We start from the raw sequence: 23,139 nt of genomic DNA on the forward strand, positions 1-23,139 counted from the left end.
GGTTTATAGATCACAAAGCTAGTTAAATAACACAAATCTAGTAAATTGATTTGTATTTATTTTAAAAACACCATATAGTCCCAAACAAATTAAAACTATTTTACAATTCCAGGATTTGAGCACAACATGCCAATTGAAGAAAAGGCTTATTTTTATTTACTTTTACATGAGTAAATAGTAAATATGAGTGAAAGAAGAAATGGTCAATCAATCACCCTCCACTTATAGGTGGTATGAAAGCCAATTCATCCCTATCCTTAACAAGCACAGATTCATGAGCATATTCTTCATTCAGAGCCAGAACCATGCACCCTCTCAGATCTTCCAAGCTTGGGAATTCCCCGATTATCTTGTTTATGCAATCCTTAGCCGTGCTGCCCTGTTGCATCTCTAGCCTCATATCGGCCTTACCAACTATATCTCTCGCTCGAGCAAAGAACAAAACCTTTATCTCTATTATCTTCTTCCCATTCTTATCATCATCATCTTCTTTTGATATCATCAAATTCTTAGTCTTTGCTGACCCATCCATTATATAACAAATCCTTTTCACAGTAATCAATCAAATTCATCAATTATAAACACATTTTTTTTTTCTAAACTCATGCTAAATTAAACATCCCAGCTAAAGAAGGAATTGATAAAACATGATCTTCTCTAATTAATCAACAGTCTGAAGCATCCTCAGTCAGGTGTAGTAATCAATTAAAATTGAAATTACTATAACTTACATAATCATCCAACTGATTCATCATCAATTTTGTCTATATTCATCAAATAATTACAACAGACGTAATTGGATGAAAATCCTTGACAAATAACTAAATTCTTGAAAATGGCTATTACGAAAAACTTGCAGATTCAACTTGACCCACAAAGATGCCAGGACAAATTTGACTTTTTTAGCTAAAAGGGAAGACGATAGGGTTCCTGAAATAAAATTGAAGAGATTAAAACACTAACCTGAAGCCAATAGTAGATCTCTGCAACAGCGGCAAAGAGGAGATGAATGAGCAAGATTGGTTGAAAATGGTTATTGGAAGTCCTTCAATCATCCATCAAGAGTGTCGCCGTCGCCCGCCTCCATCAGCCTTTTTCAGATCCGTGTGAATTTCTTATTCCTGCTAAAATGGCGACTGGAGTAAACCAGCTTACCTAATGGCACGAAGGTAAATTGAGGATTTTGAAAAGGGTATAATAATAATTGTCATATAGGAGAAAGATCGGGAGTTTATTTGAATATTAAGAAATAATTTGGGGGTTTATTTATTATTTTCTCAATTAGTTTGAGAGCTTTGGGCTGGCTCGCTCGCTCGGTCCTAGTCAACTCATTGATTTGCGATTTACGATTTGCGATCCAGTCTTCTTCGTCTTTCTCTGCTTTGAAGAATTGTAAAAATGGACAAAAAACTGTGTTAGCCAATACCATTCTCGATCTAAAAGAAGAAGAAGGAAGGAAAGCTGTGGAATTTCAATTCACTTCTTCACGCTTCGCGACAAAGGCGACGAAGCAACAAGAGAAAGAGAGAGAGGGAGAAAGGTGGGGATCTAACTCAATTGACCCATTTGCTTCTCCCACCTTCCTTGTTCGTCTTAAACCGCTTCTGCATCCGCGATCAGTTTTAAAGACCAGTCATGTCTTTGAACATGAAATCTCTAACACAGGCTCTAGCCAAGACAGCCGCTGTTATCGAGAAACATGTGCAGACAACCGTACAGGAAGTTACTGGTCCGAGGGCTCTCCAAGACTACGATCTACTCGATCAGATCGGTTCCGCTGGTCCAGGTCTTGCTTGGAAACTATATCAGGCTAAAGCAAGAAGTGGATCGGCGATTTCTCAGCAGTATCCCACTGTCTGTGTTTGGGTTCTTGATAAGAAAGCTCTATCAGAAGCCCGCCTTCGTGCCGGACTATCCAAGGCTTCAGAAGATTCGTTCTTTGACATAATTCGAGCCGATGCTGCCAGACTGGTTAGATTAAGGCACCCTGGTGTTGTTCATGTGGTGCAGGCATTGGATGAGAACAAGAATGCAATGGCGATGGTGACTGAGCCGTTGTTTGCTTCTGCGGCCAATACGCTTGGGAATTTGGATAACATTGCTAAGGTTCCTAAGGAGCTTAAGGGGATGGTAGGTACTGATTGTTACTTAAGTCTTCAATTTTTCTCAAAGTTCTTCCTTGCTTGGTTTAGTCATCTTCATTTTTGCATTTTGCAGCTTGACATTTTCTGTGCCAATTTAAATATTCCCCAATTCTTCTTTGTACTAAAATTTGTGTATAAGTTCTTACTAATTGATTACATTAGTTTAATTTTATTAATATTTCTACTCAAAACTTTTCTTAATTGCAGGAAATGGGTCTTTTGGAACTGAAGCATGGCTTACTCCAGGTTATAGAGTCCATAGGTTTTCTCCATGATAATGCAAAGCTTATTCATCGTTCAATATCTCCTGAGGTTAGTTCTCGCTTTTATATTGATTTGTTCTCCAGATACTATTCTGTCTGATATGATTGTATAATTTATGAGAAAATGCTTCTAGTTTTCCTCTCCTTTCACTGGGAAGATACTTCCCATAGAGGAGCTTGCTCACTGTTGAGCTTCTAAATGGCTCAACTTGCATGATTACAATCCACATATATGCTATGAAGCTAGGAACATCTGTTTCTTTTTTATTTCATTGCTATAGATTGTTGTTATTTTAATGGTTTGGGGGTATGATAATGCTGTTTTTGTAATGATTTAGAGCATCCTTATTACCGCTAATGGAGCTTGGAAGCTTGGTGGATTTGGATTTGCAATTTCAGCAGATAAAGCGGCTGATTTAAATAATGCTCAAATATTCCACTATGCAGTAAGTAACGTTTCATGAATTCCTATCTGCTGCCTGAATGGTAAATCATGCTTATGATTATCTGAGAACAGTTGATGTTCTCTAGTATTTTTCTTTAGAAGCTGAATTAATCAATAAAAGATCAGGCCACATATAATGGAAGTTAGTTAGGTCTCTTAGTTGACTTTATTTGTATTAACAGGAATATGATGTTGAGGATTCTGTTTTGCCGCTTCAACCTTCTCTAGATTACACCGCTCCAGAGCTGGTTCGCAGTAAAACATCCTCAGTTGGGTTCTCTTCTGATATTTTCAGTTTTGGGTGCCTGATTTTCCACTTGATTACTCACAAGCCATTATTCAACTGCCACAACAATGTGAAAATGGTACGCCTTTTGATTATGTCTTTATTGCACTGAAATTCTTAGTTTTATTGATCATTATCAACATTCTTAGATTATGAAAATTTCTATATTTGTGCCATTTCCTTTTTAAAAGGTTAAAGTTTTTGCGCTTTTCACTGGGATTGCTGTATGTACAGATAAAAGTTTATGAATTTAGTTGGAAATTCACCAATTAATTCAAATTTTCTTTATTATTTGTAATAAGTTAAAGCTTATTTTAAAATGAAAAGTAGTAGTTATTGCAATTTCAGTTTTTCTTATTCATTTCTTATTTGATTAATTACGTGTTTTTTCGCAGTACATGAATAATTTGACGTACTTATCCAGTGGAGCTTTCTCATCCATTCCACCTGAATTGGCTCCTGATTTACAAAGAATGCTATCTGCAAATGAAACCTTGCGGCCATCTGCCTTAGATTTCACAGGTTTGAATAATTTCAATTTAGATTCATTTCTCCATTGGAGCTGGAAATATTAGATTCAAAATTTATATTCCTTGTCTGTGTTCTATTTTAGGCTGTCTTTCATACTTCATAGTGTGAATATGCATATGCTTTCATGCGCTGAATATGTTTAGGCATCACAATGTTACCTACCTCACATTCAACCCTTCACTTCGGCTTGCCAATTGTTTTTTAGTTTAACATTTCCGTGCCATTATTGAACACAGAATAAGGGCTTCATTAACTTTTCTTGCCTGTTGACCAAAATGGCCAAATCCCATTTTTGTTCTCTGACTTTATCTTGAAGGCCCTAGAAAGTTCTATTTAATTCAATTTCCCATGAGCCGCTTGTACTGTATATGCAGAAAATATTGATCCTTGAAATCAATATTCAGTTAGCTGCAGTATTATGCTCTGACTTAATGGAAGTTTTCTTTCTTTTTAGAAAAAATATGCACTCAATTAAACTGCACAATGGTTTCTTCTTTTCCTTTTATCATTGTTTTCCATGTTAACCCTTGTCCCCATTTCAATAGTGGTTCTATTTGGAAGTACTTTTGGTTGTTTTCATAATCAAATTTAAAATTAAAACTCACATATGTTACATCATATATAATAAAATTTTAAATACAAATTAAAACACTTACATACAAGTGTATCAAGAAATACCTTAGCTTATTATTAAAAACTCAAACGGTGATAATATGAGACCACAACAAGCGCTTGATACCATACTTTATAGGAAGTTATCACTCTTGCTGTTATATGCCATTTGCATGATAATTATGTTATGGTTTACTAATCATTGGAATTCTTTTTGGTACTAAATAATTTTATATCCTGTTTTGCAGGTTCTCCCTTCTTCCGAAATGACACTAGGTTGCGTGCTCTTCGCTTCTTAGATCACCTGTTGGTATGTTCTTATTTCAAAGCTTGGGTTTTCCATTTACTGTTGGAGGAATCACCAGAATAATCATATTAGAATATATGTTTTCTTTTAACATGATCCATCATCTCTCTAAGCTTATTTATGTGCAGGAAAGGGACAACATGCAGAAAACTGAGTTTCTTAGAGCATTATCAGATATGTGGAAAGATTTTGATTCCCGCGTGTTACGATATAAGGTTTGATTTTTGACTTTTCTACTTATGAGCATAACAATGTTTTTTCAATATATATGTTTTAAAAGGGTTCAGTGTTGTTTTTATAGACAATCTCTTGCAATAGCTGATATACATAAGTGTAGAATTTTGAGCTATTGAGAGTGAAGAGTGAATGTGATAATATTATTCAGATTTGAGTTGTAGTTTACATGAGAAATGTGTGATAATATATAAAGGACATTGAGTGTAATAAAAGTAAGGGCTGACAACAAGTATAAACAAAGCAACCTATTGAGTGCAAGTAAATTGCACCAATTTCAAGGAAAATGGAGAGATAATTCTACAATAAGTGATACTTATCTCAGAACCCCTTTTCTTGCACATTGTACCTTATTAGACACATGACTTCAAATATTTTGGCATTGCCTTGATCATGCAATTCATTTAGACTAGAACTCAGTTCTATCGATTTGTCCATGTTATGTAGTTAGTACTGCTGAAATAGTCAAACTAGTTAGTGTGTAAGGTAGTAAGTAGTGGACTCCTATTATGTAGTGGTAACTGCCCCCACTAATTTTAGTTTATAAATGTACTACATACACATTTTATAATTTACAGAAAATAGATGTCATTAATCCAAATCTCAAAATCTCTCTGTACTACCTTACACACTAACTGGCTTGACTATTTCTACAAGTAACATTTGTTCTTCTTATGATGCCAGCCATTGATTGTTCTAGCAGTCTTGGTTGTCCTTAGGTGATTGGTGAGTGGTCTAGCTTAATGCTACTGGTTATATTTTTTGAACCAAGTAATTGATATAACAAAGAGATGTTTACTTGGTTCAATAATTTTTTCTGTCTTTTCTTGTATGTGGTCTTGTTGCATCACAAGCTCGTGAACATTGACTCATTTTGGTTTCTGGTGTTTAGTTAATTTTTCTCTAATTGAAAAGTGCAATGGGTTCTCATACTGCTACTTGCAGGTTCTCCCCCCACTTTGTGCAGAGCTCCGCAATATGGTTATGCAACCAATGATTCTGCCCATGGTGTTGACAATTGCAGAGTCTCAGGTATCATTTATTAGTTATGTGTTGAGTTTTCTTAATTCCTTTGGTGTATAGTAAAACATTCTCTTCACAGGTTGATACTGGCAATAATTATAGTTAGGGAGTAGTAAACTGTATTTTTAAAATTTGGAATCTAGAGCAGTGTCTTGTAACTGCAGAAACATGGAGCTTGTTTGATGTAGTATTTTTATTAAACCGATTTTTTGAAGAAAAAAACCTTGTTAGAAAAGTGGATTATTTGGGTTAAATGACTAAAATATCCTTTGTATTTAATATTTAAAATGCTATACAAATAAAGTAAGGGTAATTTGAGGATGATTGAAATGATTTGATTCATGATGGGATAAGGTGTTATTTTGATTAAATCTAAATAACCCTTCCTCAAACGAGGCCTTGATTTGGGTATTAGCTTTGTTTTATTTCTTAGAAAGTCTTATTGAGTTATTGTCTTGGAATTTGTTTATCAGTACGTTGTTTAAGTTCCACAGTTCTTATAGTTACTGGACCTTTTGTTTCCTTTTTCTGTATGTTAAGCTTCTTCTCCACTATCTTGTTCTGCATGCAGCATGTAATTTCATGAAAAAACTTGCATTCTGTTTTTCCATGTTATCAAGCTAAAGTCATGTCTTATATTGTTGATGAAATAACTGTAATTTCTTCATGAGGCATATTTGGTTCTCCATGTGGAATGCAATTTACTACCTTGTAGATGTATGTATCTAGATGCCATTATATCACCGTCAAATATTTTGCATTTTCATATTGTTAAACAGATATGGCTGTTTTAAGTTGACTTTCTTTTTTATAAGTTTTATCATCTCATGTTGACAACTTTGATTAAATGTAGGATAAAAATGACTTTGAGTTATCAACACTACCAGCGCTAGTTCCAGTCTTAAGTACTGCTGCTGGTGAGACTCTTCTTTTACTTTTGAAGCATGCAGACCTTATTATTAGTAAGGTACGTAGTAATGGACATATTTTATTTTTTAAGTTTATCCAATTGTGTTAGTGATGGCATTTTTATGGTTGGTACTTGACTGCTTAAAAAAATAATAGCTGCTAATGAAGAATGAAGTGCTGCATTGGGCATTAACTAACTTGTAGATTGATTAATATTGGAGACGGGTTATCATGATTTATTGTTTGCACTGTTAGAAGACTAGTTAGATTCATATTTTTTTACTTTATTGTGCTCCATTAATCTTAACTTTCATCCCGTGAGTTATATTGGCCTAGTTTGAGCTCATCCCCTTTTCACCCTATCTTTCTTATTCTCCTCTATATCTTTTATTTTGGATGGTCTCTTGTATCCCTAGGTCGCATCTCGCAACTAACATGATTTTACAAGCTTTAACTTAAAAAAAAGCTGGTCTCTTGCTGCTTATAGATACTGAACTTGGAAAAGAAAGCAGGGAAATTGAGCATGAAATTATTTGTATGTAGACTAAAAAGTAAAAGTATGTATGAAATGGGATGAAAGCGATATAGTTATAGCTATGATATTGAAAAATTACTTGTATGATTGAAATTGGATGATAACCATAACAATATGTATGTGTACTAATGAATCAATTTATGTAAGTGAAACCATTCATTCCCTATATACGCAGGACTAGAAAAGCACTACATGTCAATCATCCTTTTCAATTTTCAGTTGCTAGAAATAATAATACCTATATGTTATTAATAAACTTTTTGTTTATTATTGTACAAGGACTTTATTGTTTCTTGTATTCTACTATTATTGCCCATCTTCATTATCTTCTATTATTATGTCATTTAATTCTTGGAATGATACTTGTGCCTGCATAATTATTAAGTATCCAGTTGTGATAACATTATTCTTTATGTTTTCTTGATCACAGGTTAATCAGGAACACCTGATATCTCATATCCTGCCTTTGCTTGTTCGAGCATATGATGATAATGATGCTCGCATGCAAGAGGAAGTCCTGAAAAGAACTGTTTCCCTTGCTAAGCAGCTTGATGCCCAGGTGATTGCCGCATTGTATTTATTGTTTTCTGCCTTCATATCAGATTGGAGTATGTTTAATTATATCTCTAAAGATTAAATTTTGATTATGGAACTCTGTATTATTTATACTAAAGAGACAAGTCGTTACAGTAGAGTTGTCTATCAGAAACATGATGAAATCTCACCACACAAGGCACTTTCGTCTTTACATAGTTTGCCTTCTGCTGACAATTGTTGTGGCCTATTCTGTTTGGGTGCTACGGCATGACTAAAAGATGATTGGTGAGATTGCATGCCTTAATATCGTTTCAACACAATGATACATTAGCTTTCTCTAGTCATTTCTCTTAACTAGTTGGCACAAGAATACCATAGTATGTCCCCCACTCATGGTAGTTCAAGTGGTAAGAGTATTTAACTAAGAGTTGAGATCTCAAGATGGATTCCCACATAAGCACCTTAGTTGAAGTGGGGGTCATGGCAGTTAGATGTTGTGCTAGCATCCTCCAAGAAAAAATAAATAGTCTAAAAAGAACAAATAAAAAGGACCTCCTCCGATCTTGCTGTTGGAACTAATCCACGGAATGGGGGAATAAGAACCCTAGCATGTCATGTATAGATTATGTTATAGATGACATAAAGACTAAGCTAACCTTTCGCCATAGTCTAATATGGCACTCTTATCCCTAATTAACTCAATGTCTTCAATATAGATAATTATGCTTCAGCTCAACTAGGTATGAGGGAATGCTCTCTTGTAAAGACTTGAATTTATGTCTTTTCATTTCCCTTGATGGCTATGGAAATTTACCTTATGCTTCACTTGTACTTGTGCCTTATCTTTTTGCTAACCAGATTGATTCTCAACCTTGCAGTTATTAAAACAATCAATCTTGCCACGAGTCCATGGTCTGGCCCTCAAGACAACAGTTGCTGCGGTATTCCTGCTCATTTTGATCTTGTGTGATTGTTTGTTTGCAGCTTCAAAATAACTGAATATTTTGTCAAGGTCTTTTTAATAACTCCCACAACCTAATTGGGTTGGACATTCTTTATGGCTCCGTCAAATCATTTAGTGTTACTTGGTCTGTCTTTTCTTTATGATGCTTCTCGTTTGTTGTTTACGGTTTTGTCTCAACTCATTGACAGCCCTTGTCATGACTTGTACTTGTTGTTTTTGTTAGGTTGTTTCAACCACAGATATGCGACCTTCGCGTAAATGTGGATACCTTTTAAAAAAACTCATTTAGTAGTATCTTTTATCGCTAAATATTCATATCAATATTTTATTACCTTTTTTTTTTAAGAAAATAACTTTCTTTTGTTCCATGCCAAAATTAACTTTTTATTGTGGCAGGTGAGAGTGAACGCCTTATTATGTCTAGGTGAGATGGTCCACATGCTTGATAAGCAAGCTGTATTGGAAATCTTACAAACAATCCAACGGTGCACAGCTGTCGATCATTCTGCGCCAACTCTTATGTGTACCCTCGGGATTGCAAACTCCGTTTTAAAGCAGGTAGTAATACCCCTGTTTTCTTCTATTGAGTGACCACTTATGAGCCTGTGTTCTATTCTCTCTATTTGACGGACTTCATAAATGGTCTTTATTTATGTGCAGTATGGAACAGAGTTTGCTGCAGAGCATGTCCTTCCATTGCTTACACCACTTCTTATTGCACAACAGCTGAATGTTCAACAGTTTTCCAAATATATGCAGTTCGTTAAAGATGTTCTCAGGTAAACTTCAGAATCAATTTTTTCATCTGAAAAATTAAGTGCTTATTTGAAATAAGTCCATTTAATAAATGTTACTCAAGACCACTTAATTCTTTATATTCAGCTCAAATTAAGCTAAAAATGTGGAGCTAGAATACCTAGCTTAATTCGGTAAGGTATGAATACTAACTAGGTAGTATAATATAAGCATAAAAAAGATAAATTTAACCCTTGAAAATTGATTAAATTACATCACTACAAGGATAAAGCATTGGTTTTAAGTACTTTCCTGACATTAGATTAACATTTTATCAAATCAACTTATATGTTGAGTATATAAAAAATCAAAACATAAAAGTGGAAGCTAAAAGATTATATCTAATTTTTGTGCTAATATCTCAGGCAAATTGAAGAAAAGCGAGGAGTAACAGTGTCAGACATGGGATTTCAAGAAGTAAGACAGTCTCCTGCAATTCCCGTGGTCCATAAGCTCGATCAACACCAGAAACCTATTCCGGCTGCTACTACTACTCTAAAAAGTAGTTCTTCCTGGGATGAAGATTGGATTCCAACTAACAAGGGAGCAGCAGCAGCTACATCTCTAAAGTCTTCAGCGTCCACTTCTTCTTTACCCGTTCATCAACCTCCCTCCACTTCTTCTTTACCCGTTCATCAACCTCCTTTGGAAAATCATCCTATCCAATTTCCATTACCAAACTCATCGACACAGACTGGTTCCAAACAGCAAACAGCACAGTCATCATGTCCCCCGGTTGATCTAGAATGGCCCCCTAGATCCTCTTTTAGTACCACACCTCAACTGAGTGATAATAACAGCTTGCAAATGGGAGCATCTTCTTCTGGTTTTGATGATCTCGATCCCTTCGCCAACTGGACCCCACATAATCTTAGCTCGATATCTCCTCCTGGTTCGACAAACAATGGGAACACTTATAATGGGCTTAACATACAATCAAATAGTAATAGCAACAGCTGGACAGTTGAAAACCAGAGTTCGGTTGATCCTTTTAGACATAATCAAGGGAACTCAACTCTGAATGCAAATATCCCTATGAGTGGAGGGGGTAACCAGAAATCAATTGGTTTTATGAAACAAAGTCAGGGAAGTTCAGCTTTTGGTGGAAAGACAAATGATATTGGCTCGATATTTTCTTCTGTCAAGACTGACCAATCTGCTGCACCTAGACTAGCACCTCCTCCAGCAACTGCTATAGGACGAGGGAGAGGAGCGGGAGCTTCTGGTGCAGGTTCGATCAGACGGACAGTCCCTGCTGCCAAGTCTCCTCCCGAACAGCCTCCTCTATTGGATTTGCTGTGAGTTCGACTTATTTTAAGTTGCTTTAGCGATATAAATTCGGTTCCCTCCCATCACCCCCACCACCACCACACGACAACAGTAGCTCCTAGTGTCGTATTTTCGTGTTTGTTTTTGCTTGTAAAATAGCCTGACATATGGGTCCATAGTTTTTTTTTTTTTGTTTTTTGTTTTTATCTAAATTGTTTTCTTTGGCTGTTTATTTGATATTTTTTTGCCTTCTGTTTATTGAAGAAGAAAAGGTTTACTGAGTGATTGTATTCTTTGGAAGAGTTCTTCCCGCTTATGGTAATGAGTGCAATAAGATGGCAATTCAATAAGTAGTATTCCAGTACAACATAGAATTTTAAGGATTTTTTTGGAACAAACCTGGGCCATATGTTTCTGTTGGGGGTGGGGGTAAAAGGATGAAGACAACAAACATGTGATGGGAGATTCCTTCCAACTGATAGCAACATCCTCAGTTCGACAAATGAGCAATGAACTATTATCTCTGCTAACTCTTGGATTTTTCAGATTGAACAAAGGGGCCATATTTGAAAACATGTGTTTTTTTTATTGTATTTGTCATGAATTACTGTAATTATGTATTTATATAAGTTGTTATTAACAAAAATGTTGCTATTATTGAAGGAAAAGACAATGACCCAAACTTGAATTAACCCAAAACACAAAATCCCTAAAGCAAAGCAATTATCATAACCAATTAATATAACTCCCAACAATTCAACACAAACCCGGAAAAGTTACCAAAAACCTAATTTTATTGTACAAAAAATATATATATTTGTGTAACAAAAGTTATTGGAGAATCTAACCAATCTTAGATCTCAAAACACAAAATATTGAACCTCCATTTGGGAGTGTTTTATGGCCAGCGGACGCCTAGAACTAGAATAACCCCTTTCCACGTGCACCCAAAATAGGATAAATAAAAATGTACTAACAAGGTTTGAACATAAATAATTTTATTTGGTTCTTAGAATATTCCAAACTTTAAAACCGCTCATTTAATATTGGGGGCTAAAATGTAAAAACTATATTCTTAGACCACCACTTTGCTTCAATTCTTTGTCTCTACTTTTGACGAAACATAAGTTTTGAAGTTGAGAAATGAAGTTCTCCTTGCTAATTTCGGTCATAAGCATCATACCTCTTTATCGCTCTGTTTATATCTTTTTCTATATTCTCTTAAAATTAATCTCTCGTACTAAATTTATAAATATTAGAAATCAAACAATATCATTTTAATTTGTATATTTTAAAATAGTTTATTTGATACTGTTTTTAATAAAATATTCATTATAACAGGTGAGATGTTATATATTTCAAAATAATTAAATTATTTTGTATTGTTCTTAAAGTATAGGGGTAATCTTGTAACATTTATTAAAGACATGGGATGATTTAGTGGTTTAAAACGAAGTCGTCTTGAGTTTTAACCTAGGGTTTTATTTCTCTTTGGGAGTCATATTCGCTGTCTCTCTAGATTTCTCCTTACATTTCCGCCGGCCGCCAGCAGTAGAGATCGCAGTGTATGAGATAGTATCATTCTTAAAGGTAAGTTGTTTCATCTACTTAATTTTTGATTATATTTTCTGTGAAGACGATTAAATGATGGTAAACTGTATTGACGATTCCATTTCAGAAGCAGAAAAAGAGAAATCATGAGGCCAATTTTGATGAAAGGCCATGAAAGGCCTCTGACCTTCCTCAAGTACAACAGGGATGGTGATCTTCTCTTCTCGTGTGCAAAAGATCACACTCCCACTGTATGGTTTGCTGATAACGGTGAGCGACTCGGTACCTACCGTGGACACAATGGTGCCGTCTGGTGTTGTGATGTTTCTAGTAAGCACTCTTCTCTTCTTTCTTACTTTGATAAAAACAAACCCTAGTCATATAAGAAGCATTTTCATCATAAATTTCGAATTCAGGGAATTCAAAGCTGCTGATAACGGGAAGTGCTGACCAAACTGCTAAGCTGTGGAATGTTCAGAATGCTGAGCAACTTTTCTCTTTCAATTTTGAATCTCCTGCTAGGGCTGTGGATTTTTCTGTGGGTGACCACTTAGCTGTAATTACAACTGATCCTTTCATGGGTCTTCCTTCGGCTATTCATGTGAAACAGATTTCCAGTGACCCAACTGAACGTAAAGTTTAATTCTCCTTTCTTTTTCTTGATTTATCCTTTGCACTATTTCGAGCTTGATATACTGAGGCACTCTGATTATCTCCTTGTTTTGTTTATAATAATGATTTTTGCTGGAATCAACCATGTACTTGAGAAATACTATTAAGGTTAATTAGGAAGAATGTATTGTTTTCCTTTAACATTATGTAACCAACATCAAGTACTTTAGTCTTGCTATTCACATGAATGACTGAGATTAATCATTATAATTTAGCATTGCTATTTTCATGGATGACTGATATTAGTCACTGTTCCTTACAAATGAGATAACAGTTTGCTATTACTAAAGGCAAATACATTCTAGACTTTGTATCAGGTTTCATTTGAATAACCACGTTATTAGTTACAGATAATCTTGTTCGATGTAGGTTATTGAAAATCGGGTTATTTGGGTTAAAAGACATTAGGTCTATTAAATATGTAATGAAAAAAAATAGAAGGTATTTTGGTTGATGATTTGAATGATGAGTAGATTGTTAATTGGATTGTGGGTTATTTGAAATTATTCTCAAATAACCCATATCAAACAAGGCCCTAGTAAGCACGTTGGCATATTTTCTTGATTCTGTAACCTGTTTACAGATTATACTATGTTAAGACTTAGCTTTTGTCCTAAACTTATTGTTGGTGAACTGATGAATTATAGAGAAGGGAGAGTCTTTGCTCACAATCAAGGGACCTCAAGGAAGAATAAACAGAGCTGTATGGGGACCCCTAAACAAAACCATCATAAGTGGTGGAGAAGATGCTGTGATTCGTATTTGGGATTCTGAGGTAAGTGCTTTCTGCAAAATAGTTTAGGGCTATTGCGGCTGCAAAATACTCTCTTATAATGAAGAATTGAGTAATTATCAAAATTTTGCAGACTGGAAAATTGCTTGTAGAATCTGACAAGGAAACTGGTCATAAAAAGACTATTTCGTCACTCTCAAAATCTGTAGATGGTTCTCATTTCTTAACAGGCTCACTTGATAAATCTGCCAAGGTATGGGAATTAAGTGAATTCCGTTTAAGTTTCTATTGTGGCCACACTTTGAATTAATATTATCTCCTTTTTATTCTTGCAGCTCTGGGACTCGAGAACATTGACTCTCATTAAGACTTATTCAACAGAACGCCCTGTCAATGCTGTTGCTATGTCTCCACTTCTTGACCATGTATGTATCATTCAAGTTCTTGTTTTCTTTATAGTCTCCTGGTATACAATTTGATTGTTTTCAGTCTCAACAAACCTGATCTTAATCAGTTGATTATGTAAATCTGTAGGTTAATGAAAATTATAATCACTGATCAAGCTTGTCCTTATAATCTACTGGTCAAGCTTGTCCTTATAATCTACTGGTCAAGCTTGTCCTTATAATATACTGGTCAAGCTTGTTCTTATAATCTACTAGGATTTAGACAGATTTAGTGAGGAAATTAAAGATGAGAGGAAGGGCTGAAGCCTTTTAACATGAGAAAACCAGTTTCCGACCTTTAACTGTCAACCTAATAAACAGTCCATATTATATTTGATTTTTTAAAAATGTTTTATTAGGTGGTTCTTGGAGGTGGGCAAGATGCATCTGCTGTGACCACCACAGATCATCGTGCTGGAAAGTTTGAGGCCAAGTTTTATGACAAGGCAAGTTTTACACTCTGATGTTGAGAACCTATAGAGCTTTCCTTTTATCTATAGGTCATCCTTATAAAGGCTTTTTCTGGTTTTGTTGTGCTTAGATTCTTCAAGAAGAAATTGGTGGTGTGAAAGGTCACTTTGGGCCTATAAATGCTTTAGCATTTAATCCTGATGGGAAAAGGTTTGTATTATGAACTAATGACTGCATCTATTGCGTGTCACTAGAACTGATTTTTTGTTGGTTCATTTTGTAACAGTTTCTCGAGTGGAGGTGAAGATGGATATGTAAGACTACATCACTTCGACCCAGATTACTTCAACATAAAGATGTAATTGCCCACATCATCAGTTTATGAGGGCAATTTTATTCTTGTCTTGGTAATAATATCTCACCAAAGACCTTGAATTAACAGACAATTGAGAAAGAGAGATATAGTACTATTTAAGGGTGGATTATTATTATGTTTTGAGAAGTGTTTTCATTGAGTTCATTTTTAAAACATACCATTTTTGCATTTCTTTATGATGAAAGATTAGATTTGTGTTGAAGATAGTTGTTTGTATAGATTTATTTATTTTTAAACTAAATTTGAGCTTATTTTTTGTCTGAAAGAAACATAGTCAGTCACCCCCAACTGTGTTTTGAGTTTATGATTTAAAAACTTTTAGGCACTCAAATCTCCTTGGGTTTCTTTCTATTTTGAGTTGTCATTATCTTGGGCTAACTTGAGGTTAATGGTGGGTTATTAGATTATGCCATTACCCAATAGATATAAAGGGCAAATAATTCTATAATAATAATAATTCAATTCTCATTATTATTATGTTATTTTCAGACTCAAATAATGAGGCTGTAATGTATTGACCTAACCTCCTACAAAATATACCAACTTTAATTATTCAGAATAGGGTAACTAACATAAGACTTTTAATAAAATAAAATATGAACTTCCCAAATTAATCATGTACTATCTATCACAAGCTACAATTTCTATAGCTAACTTTATATATAGTAGGTATGATTTGTGCAACATATTCTAACAAACATCTTATCTTCATATTTACTTTTGAGTCTACATTGCAATTTAACTCATTAATTCTTCTGCTTGTTTGATGATCTAAGTCTCATTGGCTATGTTTTGAATGCAATCATCATTTTTATTTACAAAAACTGTAATATTTAACCTTAAAAGAGTTGTTTTTCTTAAGTCATAGCTTGACCTAACCTCTATTTATAGCTAACTTTAACTAACTCCTACTGGAATTGAATAATTAACATAAGACTTGTAATCAAACACTAACTTGTGAAAGCCATTTTTATCTGTATTTCTAACAATTATAAGCTATTTATTATCATTCAGAGTTTTTAAACGCAACCCTAATTTTTGTTACATTTAAACTACTTTATATCATATATTGTCTAAATATAATCAATTTGAGACTAATAAGTGTTGTTATAAAATAAGAACATAATATCATGATAGCTCCTTTAACTTATTGAAAAAAACATCATACTTGAGACTTTTAAGAACATTTTCAAAACAAAAAAACAATTTTCCCTTATTGAGCATGATGTGAGCTAGGCTCTTCTCACCATTACTCATTTTTCTTGATATGTTGGAACTGAAGGCTTCCCAATCTTGTCAAGTTGCCATAGTCTTGAGGAGAGTGATTAGACAATCCAGGAAACAAGATTGCAGTTGTTCTTAAGAATCTACAAAACCAACTCTCATCGAACTCTTTCCCCTTTACCATAGGTAGCAAGAAACTTCTTATGAGCTCCCATATCGCATTAAGAACCATTGGTATTGCCCATAATGGAGAGAAGTAGTTCTTGTTTGGCTCCTCCTCGCGAACCTTCATGTTGGACGGATGATTATTATTAACATCATAAGCAAATTGTTATAAACTTGAATATATAGATAATGTTCATTACTCACCTCTCCTCCATATAAGCTATTGAAATATAAACACGAGCCAAAATGCTTGAACATGAGTGAATTGTCATCGTAAGGCATCCTACACACCACGTCGTTACAATACACGTATCTAAAGTACTTGACGTTGTATTTGAGCATCCTCGTCATCATGTAGTCTCCGAATTTCTTATTCCCAACTCTTGGTTGCCCGAATGTGTAAACTCCATCTAATCTCTTTAATAACTCTTCCTCCTCGTGAAACATTAGCACCCCCGCGAAAAGGATTGCAAGGGACGCACCCAAGCTATGCCCCGTCACTATGAATTTGGCGTTCTCATTTTCTTGTAAAAGTTCTTTCAACTTCTGCCTAATATCGTAGTACGCGTAGTGTTTATCCGATGTGCCCATGGAGATCTCTTTTGGCCAGCCCGAGTTCTTTTGAAGTCCCAAGGCTTTCATGAAGCCACCGTGGACCTTGCCAACTCCGTATAGATTGTACCATGAGAAGTCCACGTCGGTTCGCCAATCATCAACGAGGAATGGGCTTGTTCCTCGGAAAGCAATCACAATGGTGTTGGGTGAGGACGATGTGTCCTTGAACATCATTGCTTGAGTTGACGATTTCTCCAAGTAATCTACCCTCAAATCATGAAATCAAAATACCCCAACTCAAATTAAACCGAAATGTTTTGAATGAATGAATATAAGAAAATAACTTGTTATGGTAATTGATTAAACTCACTTTTCTTTTAACATTATTACAAAATAAAATAACAAAAATTTTAGTCAAACACAAACATGCATGAATGTTTTATTGACAAATATATTAATGGATGTAAAGACAATGGATGAGAAAAGAGATAAGAGCATTAGAAAAGGGAAAATTAACACAAATGGAACTATTTTATTTAATTTGTTGATTAATAATTAAGAAAAACCAATTAATTATCCTTTAAACATGTGTTAACGTACTAAATTAAAAAATAATAATAATTAATGAATTATTCTTTAATTATTTAAGTTTGTTTTAATTAATAATGAGTAAAATTTACGATGTCATCTAGATCTACACAAAGGATATTCAGAATGAGCTGTATTATAAGTAATAATGCATGTGGTTAATTGAATAATTAGCAAGTCATTAATTAATTAATTAATTTAATTAGGAGGAGATACTACCGTCCCAGCAGTCAAAGAAACCCAAATACTCCATCTGCAAATTATAGAGATTGAGACTTAATTTAATTAATTTGTCACATTGTAAATAATTAATTAATTATTGATATTCAAATCCATAAAATTAATTATTTTTAATTCAACTGGCTTACCTTCCACACATTTTGCACCACATTTTGGATAGAAGCTTCATTTTCATAAGACAATTTTGCAGCCATTAATGAAAGAGCTGGTTTGTATAAGTTGTCTGTATTTTCTATGTTCTTGTCCAATTTCACTCTCGGGTCGATGAATGCAATGATAGAAGAGAATTCCGCAGACGATGGATCTGGCGCCTTTATTACCTTACCTAAATATGAAATAATTAAAATATTAAACGAAGAAATCATATAGAATTATTAAAGATAAATGGATAACCTATCAATTTTTAAGAATAAGAGTTGTTCTAGATCCGAACAAGCCCTTAATTTTAATATTTTGTTAAGTGTTTAAACTAAGACTTATTGTTACATTGTTTGTTATTACAGATTTTGGCAAAATTCCCAAATAATTTTTTTATTTTCTGAAAAAATAAAGTTAAAAAAAGGGCTTAGGCATAAATCAATACTGGTAGTGTAAGTATAAAAATTCAACTTATCTATGCCCAAAATAGATTTTCTCAAAGAAATTACTTTCCTTATTTCTTACATAATTCAAAATTAACTATAAAGGAGAGGGTCTATAAATTAAAAGCATATTGTTTATCTAAAAAAGTAAAAAGTAATAATATCTCCATTACATGGGATAAGAAGAAGAAGCTTTGTTATGATTTCAAAGAAAAACATTTTAAGTTAAATACTAATAAATCTCTAGACAAGATTGCAGAGAAAGAATCATACCATATTACATTCGAAAAAGTGAAGATCTTACCAAATTTTAATCTGTTGTAACATAGAATACTCATCGAACCGGGACATGACCATGAATTCTTGTAATTTACTTGGAAAAATGAAAAAGTACCTGTGATGAAGTTTAGGAGAAGGTATAGAAGACCTCCATTGATGGAAAGAAGATTGAGCCATGTCTCGAGTAGGGTCCCAACAAGTGCCATTGGATTTTTGATCTTGATCAAGATTTTCTGAACCAATAGAGACACGAATATGAGCCATCGACGCCTAAGCCCATTCAGATTCTTGGTTTCTTGAACATCGATGAAATCTAGTTCCTTCAATGAATGACTGGGAAAACATAAGATTCGGACCAAGTCGAAGAAGCTGGCGCTTTCCGGATTCAGCACAAGATAATCCTTGTACAAATCTTCTTCCATATAAGTTGAATTACAAATATTTCTTTGCAAATTATGTCCTAGATCGATCAGGGCTAGCTATCTGAAAGAAAGAAAGAAAGAAGCTAATTACTAATAATTAGTTCGATTGAGGCTTATTTAAATAGGTGACAGGGTTATTTAATTAATTAAGCTATAATGGGAAACTTGTGATATTATTTTTTTAATTTGTTGGGTTGTCAATATTGAAATACTATTCTTAATTAAGTTCAAATTAATTAGTAGTTGTAATGACTCAGAACAAGTCATTGGTTGATACCTGATTAATATTGTTAACCGACCAAGAAAATCTTCATTACATTAATTTGGTTGCAAAAGGGTTTTTGTCATATTACTAATTTACTAATTAAATTAAAATTATAAATCTTTAAACAATATCGACAAGTGATTTAACGAAAGACAAAACTTTTAAGAGGTGTTCTTAATTGACATTGACCCCTCCTTTATCCATGGAGTAGTTGATTAATCAAATTATATTTCTTTATGTTCATTGGGGATAATGAAGATCATCCTTATTTTATAGTAGACAATTTGGAACTATCACAACAAAAAGATCTATGAGAAAAATATGAAAAAAAACATGAAGATTTTAAATAAATGAAGGTATGGAATGAGATCGATCTTTACTTTATAATAGATTAAGAGATTTTTTGAACTCGAGAAAAAAGATTTCAAAGCAATAAAAAACTTTATATATATATATATATATATATATATATATATATATATATGATATTCAGGCTATAGATGTCTTGAATAAACATGTTTTTGAATGTTTTGGTGATCTTATCTTATAATGTGATGATATAATGATAGATAAAGATGAGATTAAATGGATATAGCATGATTAAAGTGCCTCTTTGACACAAATTGATTGTTTATTTGATATCTAGCTAGAAAGCTTTCATGATTTTGATTTTGCACCTTTAACTTGCATATATGATGACTTTTGTTTATTCCTTTTGATGAGAGTTGATTCACGTGCTTGTATAATAATTTATTTAATTCCCAAGCTCATTTCTAACTCTTCTTTTTATTTGAAAATCCAATTATAAAAAATAAATAAAATAATTGAATTAGTTAAAGAGACACAGCCTCATTCATGGCCCAAAATGTTAGGTTCTTTAATCTAGATCTTTAATCCTTAGATCTATAATCTTAATATTTTATGTCGATAAATTGAGATAAACATAAGTTGCGGCATAGTTACAAATATGTTTTATAAATTAATAATTTGTACATTATTTAAATTTGTAATCCGACAAATTAATTATTAATCTTCTTTTAGGCTAATTAACAACCGCATAATTACAAATTTAAGTGGGCCTTACAAGTGTACCAAATTTTGAATGTGTTTTTAATACTAAAAATCTTGTTTTATGTATCAAAAGCGCATAAATTCTATATGCGATTTTGATAATTGTGATTTTATTCATCAACCAAATACTTCTAAAATATATAAATATATATCTGAATATGTAGTATAACATGATTGATTGATTATTCCTCCAAATATAATAATAATAATAAATAATAATGAAAGAATCAATTACATATGGTGGATAAGGATAAGGAATCAATTATAAGGATCCCTAAAATTCTAAATTTATCAATTATTAGGTTAATTGATTTCCTTTAACTTAAAATTTTAAATTTATTAATTATTAGGTTAATTAATTTTCTTAATTCTTGATAAATAACTTAATTATTATAAATAAGTTATTGATATTCTTTATTTATTAAATTATTATTAATAATAAAATAATAATATTATTTTATTTTCTCTTTATTCTTGACTTTTTCTTAATTTCTGAATACATTTAAGTCATAAATAAATGTATAAATTTATACGTTTTTATATTAATTCATTAAATATATTTTAATATATAATTTTTAATATGTTAATCAATATTTATAAAATATTATAAATATATTAAGTAAATACAAAAATATATATTTTCTTTTACTTAATTCTCAAATCATGACTTATATCATAACTATATATTAAAATTTTAAAATTCTAGAATTACATAATATATTTGCTTTATTCTTAATTGTATATAAATGTATTAATACATTAACAATTATTTCAAGAATAAATATTACTTCAATCTTTAACTAATTAAAATAATATTATCATTATTTTAATTTTATAAATTAATTATAATAATTAATTATTATTCTAAAACTGAATTCCTTAATTCCTTGCATAATTATATAATTAGAATGATAATAAATTATTATTCTAAAATTCAAAATTTCTTAATTAATTCGGTTAAATTCTTTATAATTATTATTAAACCTAAATATATATAATATATTAATTAATATCTCCTTAATTATCTCATTAATAATAAATAATAAAGAGATATTAATTTGACCATTTTTAAAAAAAAAAAAATCAAATTCTTTATCATATATTTCTCTCAATATATAATTAATTAATTTCTTAATTAATAATAATTAATCATAATTAATTATTATTCTAAAATCTTAATTCTTTAATTAATTATAATTACTAAATCCCATATATATATATATATATATATATATATATATATATATATATATATATAATTATTATTTACCATAAATTTCTCTCTATTTATAATTAATTATTTAAATCATAATTAAATATAAATATATAACTTAGTCAAATATATATAATGGAAAACATAAATTCTCCTTAATTATCTTCTTAAATTCTTAAATTCAAGTTACTAATTTAAATTATTCTTTTTAAATTAATAATTAAACCCAATTCTTAAAATAATAAAACTTTTCTATCTTCTTTATTCTTTATAAAAAGAGTTTATCATTTGATCGGATCAACCTATACATCAAAATGATTTATTGTTTATAATTCAGTAATCCAATAAATTATTATTAGATCTGGTCAGATTAGATCAAGAATATATTATATCAAGAATTATGTATGCATGTCTATTCATATTCTTAAAGAAAAAATCATAAACAGAAACCTAAATCTGAATAAAACGACATAAACAGATTCTAATACCACTTGTTAGATTCTTTAATCTAGATCTTTAATCCTTAAATTTATAATCTTAATACATAAATTGAGATAAACATAAGTTGCGGAAACGTACCTGAATCTAGAATAAATAACGGTTTATTAAGGCGTCTTCGTATTTTCTCTTCTTCTTGATCTTCTCTTGATCTTGGATATTCTCTTGATCTTGGATTTTCTTGTTCTGGATCTGAACCTGAATCGGAATGTGAATCTTCTTGTTCTGGATCGAAATGTCTGATGTGAGTGGGGTTTAAGTCTTCCAACCCTATATTGATAGCCCTCTTGAGTATTATTGAAAGATGAACCTAAACCTTATTGTCTAATGAGAGAAACAAATAGGTAGGCTATATATAAATACTAATTTATTATTAATTTATTATTAGGCACATAATAAATGGTATTTATGTTTCTATACAAATATGTTCTCATATTTATTATAGATGTCTAAATAAGCTCATAACTTTTATATTTTAATAGATCATTTTAATTGAATTTTAATCTTTATTAAGATAACAACTAATATACAATTATTAAATAATATATGTACTCAAATATTAGAAATAATTCAAACACAATATGGACAACTCAAACATACATAGCTTCAAAACATATATAATATATAAAATTATTTAATTCATAATTAATTATGCATAGATGTTAAATAACAATTGATATGTACACTTAAAAATTGTCCCCGTAATGAGTATAGTTTGTTAAATTCTTGTCATGGGTCATGACCATCAAATCCACACACATATATATATATATATATATATATATATATATATATATATATATATATATATATATATATATATATATATATATATATATATATATATATATATGAGAAAGACTTGAAGAAAATTAATCAAGTAAGAGGTCAAAAGCCTTTCCATTTTAGACTCCCATTCCACCAAACCTATCAATTTTAGTTAATGGTTGTCCTTACGAAAATAGTGAAATCGACAAGAGAAAAGAAGACCAACA

At 31.9% G+C, this 23,139-nt stretch overlaps 4 protein-coding genes across 6 annotated transcripts; 2 read left to right on the forward strand and 2 right to left on the reverse strand.

Annotated features, from left to right (window-relative positions):
- Nucleotides 1-78: 78 nt before the first annotated feature.
- LOC124929443 (molybdopterin synthase sulfur carrier subunit) lies at nucleotides 79-587 on the reverse strand. The gene has a single exon (XM_047469804.1). It carries the CDS (start codon nucleotides 530-532, stop codon nucleotides 212-214), a length of 321 nt encoding a protein of 106 aa, XP_047325760.1. The 5' UTR covers nucleotides 533-587; the 3' UTR covers nucleotides 79-211.
- A 792-nt stretch (nucleotides 588-1,379) lies between these two features.
- LOC124929440 (SCY1-like protein 2 A) lies at nucleotides 1,380-11,237 on the forward strand. Of its 2 annotated transcripts, none has more exons than XM_047469800.1 (14): nucleotides 1,380-2,130; nucleotides 2,352-2,456; nucleotides 2,746-2,853; nucleotides 3,035-3,217; nucleotides 3,534-3,660; nucleotides 4,530-4,591; nucleotides 4,717-4,803; nucleotides 5,768-5,854; nucleotides 6,699-6,812; nucleotides 7,720-7,848; nucleotides 8,705-8,767; nucleotides 9,187-9,348; nucleotides 9,451-9,569; nucleotides 9,951-11,237. In XM_047469800.1, exons 1-14 carry the CDS (start codon nucleotides 1,636-1,638, stop codon nucleotides 10,885-10,887), a joined length of 2,778 nt encoding a protein of 925 aa, XP_047325756.1. In that variant the 5' UTR covers nucleotides 1,380-1,635; the 3' UTR covers nucleotides 10,888-11,237. The 2 variants fall into 2 exon arrangements, with proteins under 2 accessions (XP_047325756.1, XP_047325757.1); XM_047469801.1 differs by having other exon boundaries at nucleotides 1,992-2,134.
- Nucleotides 11,238-12,316: 1,079 nt separating this feature from the next.
- On the forward strand, nucleotides 12,317-15,249 carry LOC124929442 (eukaryotic translation initiation factor 3 subunit I-like). Of its 2 annotated transcripts, none has more exons than XM_047469803.1 (9): nucleotides 12,317-12,444; nucleotides 12,539-12,735; nucleotides 12,822-13,037; nucleotides 13,725-13,852; nucleotides 13,944-14,063; nucleotides 14,146-14,235; nucleotides 14,616-14,702; nucleotides 14,798-14,877; nucleotides 14,954-15,249. In XM_047469803.1, exons 2-9 carry the CDS (start codon nucleotides 12,552-12,554, stop codon nucleotides 15,027-15,029), a joined length of 981 nt encoding a protein of 326 aa, XP_047325759.1. In that variant the 5' UTR covers nucleotides 12,317-12,444; nucleotides 12,539-12,551; the 3' UTR covers nucleotides 15,030-15,249. The 2 variants fall into 2 exon arrangements, with proteins under 2 accessions (XP_047325759.1, XP_047325758.1); XM_047469802.1 differs by having other exon boundaries at nucleotides 12,327-12,444; nucleotides 12,533-12,735.
- Nucleotides 15,250-16,227: 978 nt separating this feature from the next.
- On the reverse strand, nucleotides 16,228-19,097 carry LOC124928967 (triacylglycerol lipase OBL1-like). Its single transcript, XM_047469222.1, has 5 exons — nucleotides 18,791-19,097; nucleotides 17,944-18,140; nucleotides 17,795-17,828; nucleotides 16,637-17,250; nucleotides 16,228-16,553 (listed from the first exon to the last, which is right to left on the reverse strand). Exons 1-5 carry the CDS (start codon nucleotides 19,095-19,097, stop codon nucleotides 16,293-16,295), a joined length of 1,413 nt encoding a protein of 470 aa, XP_047325178.1. The 3' UTR covers nucleotides 16,228-16,292.
- Between the last annotated feature and the right edge of the window lie 4,042 nt (nucleotides 19,098-23,139).

This window comes from Impatiens glandulifera, chromosome 3 (genome assembly GCF_907164915.1).
Source record: "Impatiens glandulifera chromosome 3, dImpGla2.1, whole genome shotgun sequence".
Classification (NCBI taxonomy): domain Eukaryota; kingdom Viridiplantae; phylum Streptophyta; class Magnoliopsida; order Ericales; family Balsaminaceae; genus Impatiens; species Impatiens glandulifera.